The sequence below is a fragment of the Photinus pyralis genome, unplaced genomic scaffold, assembly GCF_008802855.1.
Source record: "Photinus pyralis isolate 1611_PpyrPB1 unplaced genomic scaffold, Ppyr1.3 Ppyr1.4_LG6, whole genome shotgun sequence".
NCBI classification, from domain to species: Eukaryota; Metazoa; Arthropoda; class Insecta; order Coleoptera; family Lampyridae; genus Photinus; species Photinus pyralis.
Window position 1 is genome coordinate 33,710,588 of NW_022170663.1, and position 19,108 is coordinate 33,729,695.

The 19,108-nt window shown below is 39.1% G+C and overlaps 2 protein-coding genes across 2 annotated transcripts; both read left to right on the top strand.

Moving 5' to 3' along the window:
* Positions 1-2,789: 2,789 nt before the first annotated feature.
* LOC116173836 lies at positions 2,790-6,244 on the top strand. The gene is made up of 5 exons (XM_031491548.1): positions 2,790-2,864; positions 2,923-3,582; positions 4,940-5,141; positions 5,202-5,713; positions 5,767-6,244. The coding sequence occupies exons 1-5, from the start codon at positions 2,820-2,822 to the stop codon at positions 6,178-6,180; spliced, it is 1,833 nt and encodes a 610-aa protein (XP_031347408.1). The 5' UTR covers positions 2,790-2,819; the 3' UTR covers positions 6,181-6,244.
* A 3,210-nt stretch (positions 6,245-9,454) lies between these two features.
* On the top strand, positions 9,455-19,035 carry LOC116173834. Its single transcript, XM_031491546.1, has 9 exons — positions 9,455-9,528; positions 9,587-10,246; positions 10,298-10,499; positions 10,560-11,554; positions 11,606-11,807; positions 16,683-17,677; positions 17,729-17,930; positions 17,992-18,503; positions 18,557-19,035. Exons 1-9 carry the CDS (start codon positions 9,484-9,486, stop codon positions 19,016-19,018), a joined length of 4,275 nt encoding a protein of 1,424 aa, XP_031347406.1. The 5' UTR covers positions 9,455-9,483; the 3' UTR covers positions 19,019-19,035.
* The last annotated feature ends 73 nt before the right edge of the window (positions 19,036-19,108 follow it).

The following is a 19,108-nucleotide window of genomic DNA, read 5'->3' on the forward strand; positions in this document are numbered from 1 at the left end:
TGTGTCAGCAAGTCTCGTACCTACCTAGTCAGTCGAGGTTACTGGTCAGAGTATTCTGACCCCTTATGTTTGTTTTTGACTATAATTACATTCATTTTATAGAATCTTCTAACACCATCTAAATTTTCAACATCATTCTAACGAGAGGTACGTAATTAAAGAAGGTCACTGTGAAATACTCAGTACAAAATTCACCGAAAACATGAAATAAAAAGCAAGGCTGCACACTTAAGCAAAAAATATGACTCTGTATACATCCTCAAATGTTAGAACTTGCGCTGGCACCGCCGTTTACGACTAGCCAATTAAAATTAGGGCGTTTTAGTTTATATAGAAACACCATAGATGTCTCACATCTGAGATTTCCAATTAAAACGTGACAGTACCTAACGTCAGATGGTCAAACCCTCTGGGAGGAGAATGGCCATCTACTTTAAACCCTAAATATTTTAAACACTTGTGCTGCACGCTCTCTAGTCTATTCTTGTGATTCCTGTGAAGAGGGTTCCAAACCAAAGCACCATTCCAATTTAGACCTTACTAGGGAATACTTCAACGAGTCTATATTTTGGAATGATTTGCAGTTATGCAAAATAAATTCAAGGGTAGAAACAGCAGATTTTGAAATGTTATCAATATGTTGTGTAAGCTCACTATCGAAGTGCATACCCAAATCGACTATATCCTGTACTCTGTTCAAATATAATTAAAAATAATAAGGTTAAACTTACAACTATAGCTAACTACGAGTACATTACATTGGCTAATATTTAAACAAGGCAATTCTTGACACACCATTGGTCTAAAACATCAAGTAGTTTCTGCAAAAAAAGTACAATCTACAATTGTCGGAATGGAAGAATATATATATTTTAAAATCATCAGCAAAAAGCAAATTGCTACCCTCTATGATAAAAGGTAAATCGTTAAACAAAAAAACAACATCAATAATGGATCGAGGTTAGACCCCTGAGGTACTCCTGAAGTAGCAGTAATTGGCGAAAAAATGAAGTTATTATACAGTGAGTTTTTTTTAAATGCGAACATAGGAGTTTGCATGCAATGTAATTTCCCTATGTTCGATTTAAAAAAAAACACATCAATCTGAGGTGTGCGCGGTTCACATTCCCAAAACGCGCAACTTGTGTGACTATGAACAGCAACTCATAGTCTTTATGATGAAGAGCACTCGGTAAGATTTTTTAAATAAGCCATGTGAGGCCATAGCAACTTTAGGATACATTTTTCTTAAACTTACGATAACTTGACTTCACATGACACCACAATTCATTGTGAACCAACCTTCAATTATTTGTAGGTCATGTGCACCTGATATTCTACTAATTTGATTTATTCAATACATAAATGAAGAAAATAAGAAAATAAATAACGCAAACAATTACAATAAATGTTCGAAGTGTCCTCCTTGACACTCTAAGCAATAACCTAACTGATTTCGTAATTAAATTGGACGGCGGTATTTTTAAAAATGTGACAGCTGTCAAAATTGTATCTACTACTCATTTGAACTACTCAATACATTGATGTGTTCTTTTTAAATCAAACATAGGGAAATTACATTGCATACAAACTCCTATGTTCGCATTTTAAAAAAATTCACTGTATGTTACATATTGATATCTGCTATGTAGGTATGACATAAAAGCTGCAGAGATTGGGCAAATCCAAAGTTTTCCAATTTGGCTAAAACAATATCATGAGCGATAGAGTCGAAAGCCATAGCAAAGTCCGTGTAGACTGTAGATCATGTCAACTTGCCCCTTATTATCTATGATGGTTTCCATAAACTGAGTAAGACAGACCAAGTTTGTAAAAGTCGATCTTTGCTCCATAAAACCATGCTGGGCTAGAGATATTAGTCGTCTAACAGATTAATAGATTCTAGCGCTAGCGTAAAGACTTTTTTCGTATAGGTACCCTGGCAAAATTAATTTAAATACCAATTGGTCTGTAATTCGTCACATCCCTCGCACTACCACTTTTTTAATAAATAGGACAAATATTGGCCACTTTCCAGAGTTTCGGAAATGTACTGGATTTAAGGGAAATATTGAAGTCATGAAATACAAATCTTGGGAATAAAAATAGAATTTAACTTTACGTTAACAAATAAAACGTTCAGTGGCTCTCCACCCCGAAATCTAATTGTGATAGAAATTCAAGCTAAATCCATTTTCAAAATAAAAGAAGGGTTTAAAAACATTCCATTTGGTGGTACAGATCTATTGCATCAACGGAAACTAATGCGGTCATTGATATTTCGTAAGTTCTCTTATTTCTTTCAAATTCTTCAACGTTTTAGGTTCCCATTTGGAACAAAATAATTGTCCTATGATTATTTTAAGGTCAAAGAAAATTTTTGAAGGAGATCGTCTAACAAAAAAGTTCCATTAGAATAATTAAAAAAATAAAAATAAGTTACGCAAAAGAGATAAATGCAATACTCTAATAATTAATGTAATGCTGATAAATAGGTCAATGTTCGAATTGTGAAGGAAATTCTATGCCATCCTCTAAAATTTTAGCAAGAAAGTGCCCTTTGTTCACTCTCAAATTGTATGCATACTCCCAAATAATCAAGACTATTCGGCTGCTCTCGTTGTACGAAATGTATCCTTGCAGAAGACCCTGAAACAATCATTATTCGTCGCTTATCTAATTGTTATGTGAGAAAGGTGATGTGATAAGAGGGTGAATGAAACCAATAGGTCAAATGATGGATATTTTTGTAGTATAAATAGGAACCGAATTTTGGATGTCCGCACTTCACTTGTTGAGGCAAGCAAGCATAAGTGAACATGGCAAAGTTAGCGATCTTCTTCTTGGTGGCTGTGGCTTTTCAAGTAAGTAAAACTATTCATTTTGGTAAGTTTGATAATTATTTGGTGTTGCTCTTCTTAGGCCAGTTTCGCCGTACCAACTTTCTACGAAGATAATACTCTTCTTAAGTACGTGAGCGAAATCCGCAACGAAGTACAAGACATCACCTTGTACCTCGAAAAAGACTTCCCCGAAGATCGCTTGGCTCTTAAAACCGTCACTTGGCAATGTCACAAACTTGTTGAAGCTATCCAAGTAATCATCAACAAGCTCCACGAAGAAACCTTCACCTACCGAAGTGAAGGAGTTGGCATCTTCAGAGAAGTCGTCTCCCTTTTGAAGGAAGTGCGTGACTCGCTCAAACAAATCACCCTCTACAATGAAATCACCAACATCCACGAAGTTAAGAAGAACTTCATCGTCTCCATCAACCTGGTTCTTGAGCGTTTCGAAAAATTGGTGCAACTCACCTACAAACTCTACCCTGAATTCCAATACACTTTGAAATACCTTTTCGTCGACTTCTTGACTACCATCCGCGGAATCCGTTCCCACTTTATCCACATCAACGAAGGTTTGGAAGTTGTCAAAGCTCCACGCGTGTTGATCAAGGAAATCCACGAATACACCAACGAAGTTACCCAGCTTCTCCAGGAAGTTGTCCACCCAACCCAAATTAAGGTAGCCCTCCGCGAATACCTCATCGCCGTCAACGAAATCGTCCGCAAGTTGCAAGAAGAGGTAAGTCCGAAAAATTATAATTCGAACACTTTTAAACGGATTCTCTTTTAGACCGTCATCGGACACAAAGAACTCGATCTTGTCTTACATCAACTCACCAACAAACTTCGTGAAATCGTTTATCCCGTCATGGAAATCATGGCCGAAAACACCGTTGATGTGAAAGTCTTCAGAACCCAAATCATCAGCAACTTGCGCGAAGTTGTTGCCATCTTCGAGCAGTTGGTACAGCTCTGCGAAGAGAAAGTCTTGCGTAAGTGACCTCAGGATGGGTTAATGGTAACAGTTGGTGATTCTTTGTCTTTTTGCAGCCGTAGAAATCAAAACTCTTCTCGTCAGAGTCATCTACCATTACTTCTACGCCGTCAAGCACGTTATCCAAGAAACCAGATTCGGTAACAAGATCGGTTTCTACACTCCCAAGTACTACTCCACCGAATACTATGGCAAGCACGGATACGGACTCTACGAAAAGGAATTCCACAACCGCTTCTACACCCCATACAAATACGAATCCAACTACGAAATTCCCTTCGAATACAAAAACATCGAAAAGAACTACTACAACCCGTACAGATACGAAACTCTTTTCCCAATCCGTAAATTCGAAGCAGAATCTATGTATGGTAAGTCTCTGGAATGGAACAAGTACGAATCCAATGTTGCCGTTCCATCTTTCAACGAAGGCAATACTCTCTTCAAATACTTGAACCAAATCCGCTCCGAAGTACAAGACATCACTTTGTATCTCGAAAAAGATTTCCCAGAAGACCGCTTGGCTCTTAAAACCGTCACCTGGCAATCGCACAAACTTGTTGAAGCTATCGAGGTCATCATCAACAAACTCCACGAAGAAACCTTCACCTATCAAACTGAGATCTTCAGAGAGGTCGTCTCCCTTTTGAAGGAAGTACGTGACTCCCTCAAGCAATTCACCGTCTACAACGAAATCACCAACATCCACGAAATTAAGAAGAACTTCATCGTCTCCATCAACGTCGTTCTTGAGCGTTTCGAAAAATTGGTAAACATCACCTACAAACTCTACCCTGAATTCCAATACACTTTAAAGTACCTTTTCGTCGACTTCGTCAACACCCTTCACGGAATCCGTTCTCACTTTATCCACATCAACGAAGGCTTAGAAGTTGTCCAAACCCCACGTGTTTTGATCAAGCAAATCCACGACTATACCAACGAACTTACCCAACTTCTTCAAGAATTCGTCCACCCAACCCAAATTAAGGTCGCCCTCCGCGAATACCTCATCGTCGTCAACGAAATCGTCCGCAAGTTGCAAGAAGAGGTAAGTGCGCCAAATTATAGTTCGAACACCTTTGGACCGGTTCTCTTTTAGACCGTCTTGGGACACAAAGAACTCGACCTTGTCTTACATCAGCTCACCATCAAACTTCGTGAAATCGTATACCCCATCATGGAAATCATGACCGAAAACACCGTTGATGTCACAGTCTTCAGAACCCAAATCATCAGCAACTTGCGCGAAGTTGTTGCCATCTTCGAGCAGTTGGTACAGCTCTGCGAAGACAAAGTCTTGCGTAAGTAACCTCGGGATGGGTTAATGGTAACAGTAGGTAATTCTTTTGTTTTTTTTTCAGCCGTAGAAATCAGAACTCTTCTCGTCAGAGTCATCTACCACTACTTCTACGCCGTCAAGCACGTTATCCAAGAAACCAGATTCGGTAACAAGATCGGTTTCTACACTCCCAAGTACTACTCCACCGAATTCTATGGCAAGCACGGATACGGACTCTACGAAAAGGAATTCCACAACCGCTTCTACACCCCATACCAATACGAAACCAAATACTACAACATTCCCTTCGAATACAAGAACATTGAAAACAACTACTACAACCCATACAGCTACGAAACTCTTTTCCCCGTTCACCAGAACCAAATCGAGTCTTTCTATTGCAAAAACCTCCAGTGGAACAAATACGAATCCCCCAAGGATTTAGTCTTAACCGTCCAAATGCTTGTCAAACGCATCTTCAACCGCTTCGAACACAACACCTGGGAAGTTACCGATGTCAACACCGTTCTCCTCCACAACATCCGTGAGTTCATCACCGTCCTCGACAACATCTCAGAGAAATTCGAAACCAAAGTAAGTATAACTCGCTGGATTCGCTGACATTGACTAACCAAAATTGTTTGCAGATGACCTTCGAACGTTCCCTTCACACCGAAAAGTACGTAGAGGAATTCATCTACAGCATCAAGGAAATCAAGAGAGAACTCAAGCAAACCATCAACACCGAAGTTTTCACCAACTTGCCTGAACTCAAGATCCGCTTCCTCCGTTACATTGAAGTTGTTGCTGCCGAATTTTGCAGATTGATCGAGAACCAACAAGTATACGGTCTCGAAAGTTTCGTGGTCAAGGACATCTTTAACAAATTCATCTCCTTCTTGAACAAGGTCAGCTACGAACGCAGCTACGTCTCCGAGCACTACCCAATCAAAGGATTCAACGGTTTCTCCTCCAAGTATTACAAGGACAACACCATCGTCCCAACCAATTACAACAGCTACTCCCACGGGCTCCCAACTGTTTACAACCAATTGTACTAAAATGTGGTTTGCTGTGATTACTTGTGATCTCAGTATTTAAATAAATCTGACCTTTTTTTGTATATTCTTTTTTGTGTGTATTTCTACCTTCTAAAAATGTGTTTAGAATTATAAAAATTAGGGCGATTTATCTGAAAGAGAAGTGGGAGAAAATTGTTAATTATACGTATTAGTTTGTCGCTTAATAAGCGATACTTAATATCGAATAGGATGGTGCGTAGCGCACATTGCAAATGTAAGGCCACCGCCTTTCGATCGGAATGACAACAAATTTGTAGTGGTTCTATCAGAAACTGTTGGGCGCAGTCCCTATGCCCTAAAATAAATAATAGTAATGTTTTTACCGTGACCAAATACACAGAATTCTTTTGTGCAACAAAGGGATTAACTCAACTATGGGCACATTGATACACAAGAAATGCTTTGACCCGATTGGTAATAAAAAAGGAACAGAATGAATATTTAACTTATAAAGGAAGCGCTCGAGAGGTGAGTCAATAAAATTCATTGTAGAGCAACTTACTGAGTAGAAATATGCAATTTAGAGTAAATGGAAGGAAACGTCAAGTAAAAACAGGCATACGTATTGGACCAAAAAGATATGCAACATAATTTTCAATAATAATACTTTTATCAACTACAATAATTATAAAATAAACAAAAAGGTAAAGTAATGTCTATTTGTTTTGGTCCAATATATATGCGTCCGTAATGAACTCCAATTCTCACAGAACTTCAAGGTACCTACTACCTTTCATTTACTATCTTTTAATTGAGTTCAATATATATTAATTTATCATACATAAACTTGTGTGTGGTCTAATATACAAAAATGTAACAGATGAGGCGCTGGTTAGAGATAGACTTAAGTTAGGATTGACATTTGTGTATGTGCTTAATTATTCTTAATGGAAATTCAATTGTAAACGGAATAATGTTTTCCACTTACGCAAACAGCTAGTAAATCATATTTAAATTTAGATGAAACGAGTAATTATCTGATTTTACTTGTCTGTTGTAAAACGTTTACTGCGGTGGCCTCAAAGACCAAAAATGATGCCTTTAATTAAGTTCTGCAAGAAACAGACCAACCATCTTACTGCAGCTGTGAGTGGGTCCAAAATTGCGCCTCCAACTTTGGTTCTGTAAACTACATGGCCATTTCTGAGTTTCCGCGGCCAATCGATGTCGAGTACTGCCATTTACGCGTTTGCTCGTAGTAGACCGAAAAGTTAAGGATCTCAGTCAACAAAAAACAAGTGGGTATAGGTGTACCTAAATAAGGAACCATTGTCTACGTCTACTAGAAATCTAATCCGGTCTCAGGCACCAAGATGTTTTTCTGTCACGGTAGCTTACAACACGTAACGTTGGGTTGTATTGTTTATCAAGGTCCTTCTGCTTATATATAAGTCCGTAGTGTGTAACTTATGCTTAGGTTAAGCCTTAACCTAAGCATAAGTTACCTTAACCGTTAAGGCATGGAAAGCAGTTGGTAGCAGTACACACGGCTCGTTGAGTACGTTTATTCAGGAACACCTGAGCCCCGATTCTGTGGTGGGAAAAGAGTTAATTTGCAAATAACTTCGGATGGAAGACCATGAGTTTGTCGGATATTATCGAGTTTAGTAGCGGTTTGACCACAGTTTGTTCAGATTATTTTATTCAAATGATGAGCTAAGAAGAACTGGTTCTTACTAATGCATAACCTTGAGTGTAAGTCCAAAATGTTAATTAAGGAATAAATCTAAATAGCTAGTAGTATGCTTTTAATTTGTCTCGTCTTTATGCTACTTCAAATAATCTGGAAAATTGTAGACACAAACTAAAATCTATGGTCCCAGCACTACCATCTAGCTAGGACTCTAGGAGGTCAGAGTGTGGGAGTAGGTGAGTGGCATAATAATCTGTGTATTTAACCCTGCCCCACCGCAGTGCCTAATTGTGTCTGCCACTCAAACTTAATTTTCATTTCAGATCTTTTAGATCCCGCACTCTATTTCTATACTGCTGGTTCACGTGCTTTCTCTTTCGAATTGAGTTTAATACGATCCCCATTTTTATTTTTTACGGGTTCTTATGAACCAATATTTTTCAATGCTTCGATGCCAATCTTCGATTTTAATTAGTTTCTCGACTAGCAAACAAACTCTACCGCGTCTCGATTCCTCATAATCTCTTAATAATTCATCTAAATCCATACCTACACGTACACCTCGGCAGAATAGCAACGCGTTTCTTGTGAATCTGATTACCTCGCGCCAAACTTGAGCCTGATAATTTTATTGCGCCATTAAAATCAAAGATAAATTATATGATCTTACCCAAATATCCCTATTGGAAAGTCATTGGCTAAAAAGAAATTTTAAAAGTTAGTTATCTAATAGAACAACTGCCTCACAATTAGCTACCCAAACGAAATTCCAACCGCTACAAAGAATCAATCTCCTACCCCTCTACAGTTACATGCCTTAGATTTTTTTTCAACTTTGAAATTTGATATAAAAATAAACCTTAACTGGATATACGAGTGGATATATTTTGAATTTTTCTAGAAAATCTTAGCACATGTACCCATTCCCAAAAAAATGGCCTCTTGTAATATAAGCACGCATATTACTGTCAGAATTTCTGAAATAAGTCACATAGGTACCTATTCCCTACATTGCATATACCTACACTATACCTACAGTGTGCTTATAGTTTTAAAAATTCGAAAGCTAAAGCAAATACAACATCCAGAAATTGGCGAATCCAAAATGGAATGTTGATTCGATCACAAGGATGAAGGTATTAATAGCAATAATATATACTACATTAAAATCGCAATTTTTTTGCATTTGGCCTATTGCAAAACATCTGGGCTTTTCGGTCATATCCCACGAAGTTGGATTGGATTAAGTAAAAAAAAAGATCGGTTACGCAAAATTGATAAATGTATTACAAAGTTAATAATAATTATTTTGATAGCAGATAATTGTTTCAATGCATTAATTATGAATGAAATTCTATGCAATCCGCAAAAATTTTTGCAACAAACCGCGCTTATTTATTCACTCAAATTGCATACTCGCAAATAATCAACTATATTCGACGGTCCTCGCCATAACCAAATCAATTCCTGTAGAAGAAGTAGCAAAAAATATTATTCGTCGCTTATCTAATTGTTATGCGAGAAAGGTGATGTGATAAGAAGGTGAATGAAACCAATAGGTCAAATGATGGGCATTTTTGTAGTATAAATAGGCACCGAATTTTGGATGTCGGCACTTCACTTGTTGAGGCAAGCAAGCATAAGTGAACATGGCAAAGTTAGCGATCTTCTTCTTGGTGGCTGTGGCTTTTCAAGTAAGTAAAACTATTCATTTCGGTAAGTTTGATAATCATTGGATTTTGCTCTTCTTAGGCCAGTTTCGCCGTACCAACCTTCTACGAAGATAATACTCTTCTTAAGTACGTAAGCGAAATCCGCAACGAAGTACAAGACATCACTTTGTACCTCGAAAAAGACTTCCCCGAAGATCGCTTGGCTCTTAAAACCGTCACTTGGCAATGTCACAAACTTGTTGAAGCTATCCAAGTAATCATCAACAAGCTCCACGAAGAAACCTTCACCTACCAAAGTGAAGGAGTTGGCATCTTCAGAGAAGTCGTCTCCCTTTTGAAGGAAGTGCGTGACTCGCTCAAACAAATCACCCTCTACAATGAAATCACCAACATCCACGAAGTTAAGAAGAACTTCATCGTCTCCATCAACCTGGTTCTTGAGCGTTTCGAAAAATTGGTGCAACTCACCTACAAACTCTACCCTGAATTCCAATACACTTTGAAATACCTTTTCGTCGACTTCTTGACTACCATCCGCGGAATCCGTTCCCACTTTATCCACATCAACGAAGGTTTGGAAGTTGTCAAAGCTCCACGCGTGTTGATCAAGGAAATCCACGAATACACCAACGAAGTTACCCAGCTTCTCCAGGAAGTTGTCCACCCAACCCAAATTAAGGTAGCCCTCCGCGAATACCTCATCGCCGTCAACGAAATCGTCCGCAAGTTGCAAGAAGAGGTAAGTCCGAAAAATTATAATTCGAACACTTTTAAACGGATTCTCTTTTAGACCGTCATCGGACACAAAGAACTCGATCTTGTCTTACATCAACTCACCAACAAACTTCGTGAAATCGTTTATCCCGTCATGGAAATCATGGCCGAAAACACCGTTGATGTGAAAGTCTTCAGAACCCAAATCATCAGCAACTTGCGCGAAGTTGTTGCCATCTTCGAGCAGTTGGTACAACTCTGCGAAGATAAAGTCTTGCGTAAGTAACCTCAGGATGGGTTAATGGTAACAGTGTAGGTGATTCTTTGTCTTTTTGCAGCCGTAGAAATCAAAACTCTTCTTGTCAGAGTCATCTACCAATACTTCTACGCCGTCAAGCACGTTATCCAAGAAACCAGATTCGGTAACAAGATCGGTTTCTACACTCCCAAGTACTACTCCACCGAATACTATGGCAAGCACGGATACGGACTCTACGAAAAGGAATTCCACAACCGCTTCTACACCCCATACAAATACGAATCCAACTACGAAATTCCCTTCGAATACAAAAACATCGAAAAGAACTACTACAACCCGTACAGATACGAAACTCTTTTCCCAATCCGTAAATTCGAAGCAGAATCTATGTATGGTAAGTCTCTGGAATGGAACAAGTACGAATCCAATGTTGCCGTTCCATCTTTCAACGAAGGCAATACTCTCTTCAAATACTTGAACCAAATCCGCTCCGAAGTACAAGACATCACTTTGTATCTCGAAAAAGATTTCCCAGAAGACCGCTTGGCTCTTAAAACCGTCACCTGGCAATCGCACAAACTTGTTGAAGCTATCGAGGTCATCATCAACAAACTCCACGAAGAAACCTTCACCTATCAAACTGAGATCTTCAGAGAGGTCGTCTCCCTTTTGAAGGAAGTACGTGACTCCCTCAAGCAATTCACCGTCTACAACGAAATCACCAACATCCACGAAATTAAGAAGAACTTCATCGTCTCCATCAACGTCGTTCTTGAGCGTTTCGAAAAATTGGTAAACATCACCTACAAACTCTACCCTGAATTCCAATACACTTTAAAGTACCTTTTCGTCGACTTCGTCAACACCCTTCACGGAATCCGTTCTCACTTTATCCACATCAACGAAGGCTTAGAAGTTGTCCAAACCCCACGTGTTTTGATCAAGCAAATCCACGACTATACCAACGAACTTACCCAACTTCTTCAAGAATTCGTCCACCCAACCCAAATTAAGGTCGCCCTCCGCGAATACCTCATCGTCGTCAACGAAATCGTCCGCAAGTTGCAAGAAGAGGTGAGTGGGCCAAATTATAGTTCGAACACTTTTAAACGGATTCTCTTTTAGACCGTCTTGGGACACAAAGAACTCGACCTTGTCTTACATCAGCTCACCAACAAACTTCGTGAAATTGTGTACCCCATCATGGAAATCATGACCGAAAACACCGTTGACGTGAAAGTCTTCAGAACCAAGATCATCACCAACTTGCGCGAAGTTGTTGCCATCTTCGAGCAATTGGTACAGCTCTGCGAAGACAAAGTCTTGCGTAAGTGACCTCAGGATGGGTTAATGGTAAAAGTTGGTGATTTTTCGTTGTTTTTTTCAGCCGTTGAAATCAAAACTCTTCTCGTCAGAGTGATCTACCACTACTTCTACGCCGTCAAGCACGTTATCCAAGAAACCAGATTCGGGAACAAGATCGGTTTCTACACTCCCAAATACTACACCACCGAATTCTATGGCAAACACGGATACGGACTCTACGAAAAGGAATTCCACAACCGCTTCTACACCCCATACCAATACGAAACCAAATACTACAACATTCCCTTCGAATACAAGAACATTGAAAACAACTACTACAACCCATACAGTTACGAAACTCTTTTCCCCGTTCACCAGAACCAAATCGAGTCTTTCTATGGCAAAAACCTCCAGTGGAACAAATATGAATCCCCCAAGGATTTAGTCTTAACCGTCCAAATGCTTGTCAAACGCATCTTCAACCGTTTCGAACAGAACACCTGGGAAGTTACCGATGTCAACACCGTTCTCCTCCACAACATCCGTGAGTTCATCAACGTCCTCGACAACATCTCAGAGAAATTCGAAAACAAAGTAAGTGTAACTCGCTGGATTCGCTGACGTTGACTAACCAAAATTGTTTGCAGATGACCTTCGAACGTTCCCTTCACACCGAAAAGTACGTAGAAGAATTCATCTACAGAATCAAACAAATCAAAAGAGAACTCCAACAAACCATCAGCAACGAAGTTTTCACCAACTTGCCTGAACTCAAGATCCGCTTCCTCCGTTACATTGAAGTTGTTCTGCCGAATTTTGCAAATTGATCGAGAACCAACAAGTATACGGCCTTGAAAGTTTCTTGATCAAGGATGTCTTCAACAGATTCATCTCCTTCTTGAACAAGGTCAGCTACGAACGCAGCTACGTCTCCGAGCACTACCCAATCAAGGGATTCAACGGTTTCTCCTCTAAGTATTATAAGGACAACACCATCGTCCCATCCAATTACAACAGCTACTCCCACGGGCTCCCAACTGTTTACAACCAATTGTACTAAAATGTGGTTTGCTGTGATTACTTGTGATCTCAGTATTTAAATAAATCTGACCTTTTTTTGTATATTCTTTTTTGTGTGTATTTCTACCTTCTAAAAATGTGTTTAGAATTATAAAAATTAGGGCGATTTATCTGAAAGCAAAGTGGGAAAAGATGTATCTAAACTTTTCGTACTTAGTGACATTTGGTATGCTTGAAATTTCAAACACCTCGTTCACCCGCAATTCGCATTTTGGTGGATTTCGCTAAAAACCCTCTACAAATTGAATACTAATTCAATTTTTGAGGCCACGTCTCATACACACACGAGAAAGACAGACCACGATTCGAGCTTTAAGAAACTATTGGGCCCTTGAGCGGCTACCCCTCGAAACGCGCCTTGCAAAAGGTGGTTAAGTTCGCTCCTAGGAAGAAAAACAAAATTCCGCCACGCAAGATTTGTTCGTTTACAAGATCTATCCGACGCAACGATACCAATTTGAAAACAAGATATGTACATGTTCACTTCTCGTCTTTCTACAAGCGATCTTCTATTGTCCCCAGAGACTATAACAAGTCCATGATTGACCCTCATTTGTTGCGAGCCAGCCAGCCGGCCAAAGTGAGATTAAAAGCTAACTTTTTACAAATAAACTCGCAAAAATGCGTTAAAAATTCTTAATAGTTTGTATGACAACATTTGTTAACCAACATGACATCCCAATAACTTTATCATTTTGAAGAGACGCCCTACTGGGCATACTACACTAAAAATAAGATAAACTACATAACATTTGGTTAGATCGATACAAACTACGTCATTTAAAATCAAAATTTTCCGTCCTCTGTCTGTCTGTGGAGACCTCGGCCCCTGGGCCACCTAGAGACTTCGGATTTTCGCTAATTGATAGCTGCTATGGCCTAGATTTGCCCGTTACGCATCATTTACAGTTGTGTTACGCGGCAACACCCATGAGTGGGTTTTGAAAACATTTATTTCTTTTGAACTCTAATAATTGGTACATCAAAATAACTCCGGCGGTTTCTTAATAATATATAATAATGGTTTTAGGCCGTGACCAAATACACAGAATTCTTTTGTGCAACAACAGCATTAACATAAAAAAAGACAACTGCGTGCGTGGCTCATTAATAAACAAAAAATGCATGGGGCCGATCCGAACTAAAGAAGGAAATGAATTTTTAACTTGTAAAGAGAGCGATCGGGAGGCCAGTGAATAAGGTTCATTGTAGAACAACTTACTGAGTAGAAATATGCAACTTAGACTGAATGAAATCGTCGAGTAAAGACAGACATACGTATCGAGCCCAAAAAGATATGCAACACAATTTTATGAATTAGAATTTATTATACATTTAAGGAATACGATTACGCTTATTTGATACTATGTGGTTTTGCCAATTTATCAATGTGTAATACTTTTATTAACTACATAAATTATAAAATAAACAAAAAGATAAAGTAATGTCTATTTGTTTTGTTCAAAGTACTACCTTACATTTACTACATATCTATTAACTGAGTTCAATATATATTAATTTGCACATCATACCTATATAAACTTGTGTGTGGTCTGATGTGGAATAAATTTTACGATTCCACAAGCAGCTAGTAAATTATATTTGAATTTAGATGAAACGAGTAATTATCTTATTTTGTTTATCTCTTTGGTATTTTAATTATATTTAAATTCATCATTTCATGAACATAAATTGGAATATTTCAGAGAGGTTTGTATTGGTTTAGGGTTATTGTAAAACGTTTACTGCGGCAGTTAAATTCCGCAAGAAATGGGCCAACCATATTACTACATCTGTCAGTGGGGCCAAAATTCTGCCGCTATCTTTGGTACTGTAAACCCGTTTCTATTTTTTTTACTATTTCTCCGCGTTTCCTGTGAATCTGAGCTTACCTCGCGCCAACCTTGAGCATGATAATTTTATTGCGCCATTAAAATCAAATAAAAATTCTATGACAGATCCTGCATGCGTCTTACTCAAATGACTCTTTTTGGAAAGTTATTGATTTAAAACAAATTTTAGAATAAAAAATGTTAAAACTCTATCTAGCTATCTAATAGAACAACTATGCCTCATAATTAACTACCCTAAGAAAATTCAATTCCAACCGCTATCAAAAATCAACCCCCTACCTCTCTCAGTTACATGCTTCAGATTTTGTTAATTTTTTTGGATATATTTTGAATTTTCCTAATTTTAGCACGCATATACCTATTCCCAAAAAAATGAGGATGAACGTATTAATAGCAATAATATACTTATAGGACATTAAAATCGCAATTTTTTGCATTTAGCGTATTGCAAAACATCTTTTCGGCCATATCCCACAAGTTGGATTGGATTAATTAAAAAAAAGATCGGTTACGCAAAATTGATAAATGTAATACAAAGTTAATAATAATTATTTTGATAGCAGATAAGTATTTCAATGCATTAACTATGAATGAAACTATGCCATCCGCAAAAATTTTTGCAACAAAGCGCGTTTCTTTATTCACTCAAATTGCGGACTCGCAAATAATCAATATTCAAGTGTCCTCACGATAATCCAATCAATTCCTGCAGAAGAAGTAGCAAAAAATATTATTCGTCGCTTATCTAATTGTTATGCGAGAAAGGTGATGTGATAAGAAGGTGAATGAAACCAATAGGTCAAATGATGGGCATTTTTGTAGTATAAATAGGCACCGAATTTTGGATGTCGGCACTTCACTTGTTGAGGCAAGCAAGCATAAGTGAACATGGCAAAGTTAGCGATCTTCTTCTTGGTGGCTGTGGCTTTTCAAGTAAGTAAAACTATTCATTTCGGTAAGTTTGATAATCATTGGATTTTGCTCTTCTTAGGCCAGTTTCGCCGTACCAACCTTCTACGAAGATAATACTCTTCTTAAGTACGTAAGCGAAATCCGCAACGAAGTACAAGACATCACTTTGTACCTCGAAAAAGACTTCCCCGAAGATCGCTTGGCTCTTAAAACCGTCACTTGGCAATGTCACAAACTTGTTGAAGCTATCCAAGTAATCATCAACAAGCTCCACGAAGAAACCTTCACCTACCAAAGTGAAGGAGTTGGCATCTTCAGAGAAGTCGTCTCCCTTTTGAAGGAAGTGCGTGACTCGCTCAAACAAATCACCCTCTACAATGAAATCACCAACATCCACGAAGTTAAGAAGAACTTCATCGTCTCCATCAACCTGGTTCTTGAGCGTTTCGAAAAATTGGTGCAACTCACCTACAAACTCTACCCTGAATTCCAATACACTTTGAAATACCTTTTCGTCGACTTCTTGACTACCATCCGCGGAATCCGTTCCCACTTTATCCACATCAACGAAGGTTTGGAAGTTGTCAAAGCTCCACGCGTGTTGATCAAGGAAATCCACGAATACACCAACGAAGTTACCCAGCTTCTCCAGGAAGTTGTCCACCCAACCCAAATTAAGGTAGCCCTCCGCGAATACCTCATCGCCGTCAACGAAATCGTCCGCAAGTTGCAAGAAGAGGTAAGTCCGAAAAATTATAATTCGAACACTTTTAAACGGATTCTCTTTTAGACCGTCATCGGACACAAAGAACTCGATCTTGTCTTACATCAACTCACCAACAAACTTCGTGAAATCGTTTATCCCGTCATGGAAATCATGGCCGAAAACACCGTTGATGTGAAAGTCTTCAGAACCCAAATCATCAGCAACTTGCGCGAAGTTGTTGCCATCTTCGAGCAGTTGGTACAACTCTGCGAAGATAAAGTCTTGCGTAAGTAACCTCAGGATGGGTTAATGGTAACAGTGTAGGTGATTCTTTGTCTTTTTGCAGCCGTAGAAATCAAAACTCTTCTTGTCAGAGTCATCTACCAATACTTCTACGCCGTCAAGCACGTTATCCAAGAAACCAGATTCGGTAACAAGATCGGTTTCTACACTCCCAAGTACTACAGTACCGAATATTATGGCAAGCACGGATACGGACTCTACGAAAAGGAATTCCACAACCGCTTCTACACCCCATACAAATACGAATCCAACTACGAAATTCCCTTCGAATACAAAAATATCGAAAAGAACTACTACAACCCGTACAGATATGAAACTCTTTTCCCAATCCGTAAATTCGAAGCAGAATCTATCTATGGTAAGGCTTTGGAATGGAACAAGTACGAATCCAATGTTGCCGTTCCATCTTTCAACGAAGGCAATACTCTCTTCAAGTACTTGAACCAAATCCGCTCCGAAGTACAAGACATCACTTTGTATCTCGAAAAAGATTTCCCAGAAGACCGCTTGGCTCTTAAAACCGTCACCTGGCAATCGCACAAACTTGTTGAAGCTATCGAGATCATCATCAACAAACTCCACGAAGAAACCATCACCTATCAAACTGAGATCTTCAGAGAAGTCGTCTCCCTTTTGAAGGAAGTACGTGACTCCCTCAAGCAATTCACCGTCTACAACGAAATCACCAACATCCACGAAATTAAGAAGAACTTCATCGTCTCCATCAACGTCGTTCTTGAGCGTTTCGAAAAATTGGTAAACATCACCTACAAACTCTACCCTGAATTCCAATACACTTTGAAGTACCTTTTCGTCGACTTCGTCAACACCCTTCACGGAATCCGCTCTCACTTTATTCACATCAACCAAGGCTTAGAAGTTGTCCAAACCCCACGTGTTTTGATCAAGCAAATCCACGACTACACCAACGAACTTACCCAACTTCTTCAAGAATTCGTCCACCCAACCCAAATTAAGGTCGCCCTCCGTGAATACCTCATCGTCGTCAACGAAATCGTCCGCAAATTGCAAGAAGAGGTGAGTGGGCCAAATTATAGTTCGAACACTTTTAAACGGATTCTCTTTTAGACCGTCTTGGGACACAAAGAACTCGACCTTGTCTTACATCAGCTCACCAACAAACTTCGTGAAATTGTGTACCCCATCATGGAAATCATGACCGAAAACACCGTTGACGTGAAAGTCTTCAGAACCAAGATCATCACCAACTTGCGCGAAGTTGTTGCCATCTTCGAGCAGTTGGTACAGCTCTGCGAAGACAAAGTCTTGCGTAAGTAACCTCAGGATGGGTTAATGGTATCAGTAGGTGATTTTTGGGTTTTTTTTTGCAGCCGTAGAAATCAGAACTCTTCTTGTCAGAGTCATCTACCACTACTTCTACGCCGTCAAGCACGTTATCGAAGAAACCAGATTCGGTAACAAGATCGGTTTCTACACTCCCAACTACTACTCCACCGAATACTATGGCAAGCACGGATACGGACTCTACGAAAAGGAATTCCACAACCGCTTCTACACCCCATACCAATACGAAACCAAATACTACAACATTCCCTTCGAATACAAGAACATTGAAAACAACTACTACAACCCATACAGTTACGAAACTCTTTTCCCCGTTCACCAGAACCAAATCGAGTCTTTCTATGGCAAAAACCTCCAGTGGAACAAATATGAATCCCCCAAGGATTTAGTCTTAACCGTCCAAATGCTTGTCACACGCATCTTCAACCGTTTCGAACACAATACCTGGGAAGTTACCGATGTCAACACCGTTCTCCTCCACAACATCCGTGAGTTCATCAACGTCCTCGACAACATCTCGGAGAAATTCGAAAACAAAGTAAGTGTAACTCGCCGGATTCCCTGACGTTGACTAACCAAAATTGTTTGCAGATGACCTTCGAACGTTCCCTTCACACCGAAAAGTACGTAGAAGAATTCATCTACAGAATCAAGGAAATCAAAAGAGAACTCCAACAAACCATCAGCAACGAAGTTTTCACCAACTTGCCTGAACTCAAGATCCGCTTCCTCCGTTACATTGAAGTTGTTGCTGCCGAATTTTGCAAATTGATCGAGAACCAAGAAGTATACGGCCTTGACAGTTTCTTGGTCAAGGATATCTTCAACAAATTCATCTCCTTCTTGAACAAGGTCAGCTACGGACGCAGCTACGTCTCAGAGCAGTACCCAATCAAGGAATTCAACGGTTTCTCCTCCAAGTATTACAAGGACAACACCATCGTCCCATACAATTACAACAGCTACTCCCACGTGCTTCCCTTCTTTAAGAATGGATTGTTCAACTCCAACACTCAAAGATTCGCCCCAACTTTTTACAACCGATTGTACTAAAATGTAGCTTGCTATGATTACGGATATGGTCTTAGTATTTAAATAAATTGAAACTTAATTATATTATTAATCCTAGCGAACTTTTTAGTC

Excerpts from the sequence above, each read along its gene's own strand:
- LOC116173836 (XM_031491548.1), top strand. The coding sequence starts at position 2,820 with ATGGCAAAGTTAGCGATCTTCTTCTTGGTGGCTGTGGCTTTTCAA. Across the intron at positions 2,865-2,922 it reads TGGTGGCTGTGGCTTTTCAA|GCCAGTTTCGCCGTACCAAC; the intron begins GTAAGTAAAACT and ends TGCTCTTCTTAG. Across the intron at positions 5,142-5,201 it reads CTGCGAAGACAAAGTCTTGC|CCGTAGAAATCAGAACTCTT; the intron begins GTAAGTAACCTC and ends TTTTTTTTTCAG.
- LOC116173834 (XM_031491546.1), top strand. The coding sequence starts at position 9,484 with ATGGCAAAGTTAGCGATCTTCTTCTTGGTGGCTGTGGCTTTTCAA. Across the intron at positions 10,500-10,559 it reads CTGCGAAGATAAAGTCTTGC|CCGTAGAAATCAAAACTCTT; the intron begins GTAAGTAACCTC and ends GTCTTTTTGCAG. Across the intron at positions 18,504-18,556 it reads CGGAGAAATTCGAAAACAAA|ATGACCTTCGAACGTTCCCT; the intron begins GTAAGTGTAACT and ends AATTGTTTGCAG.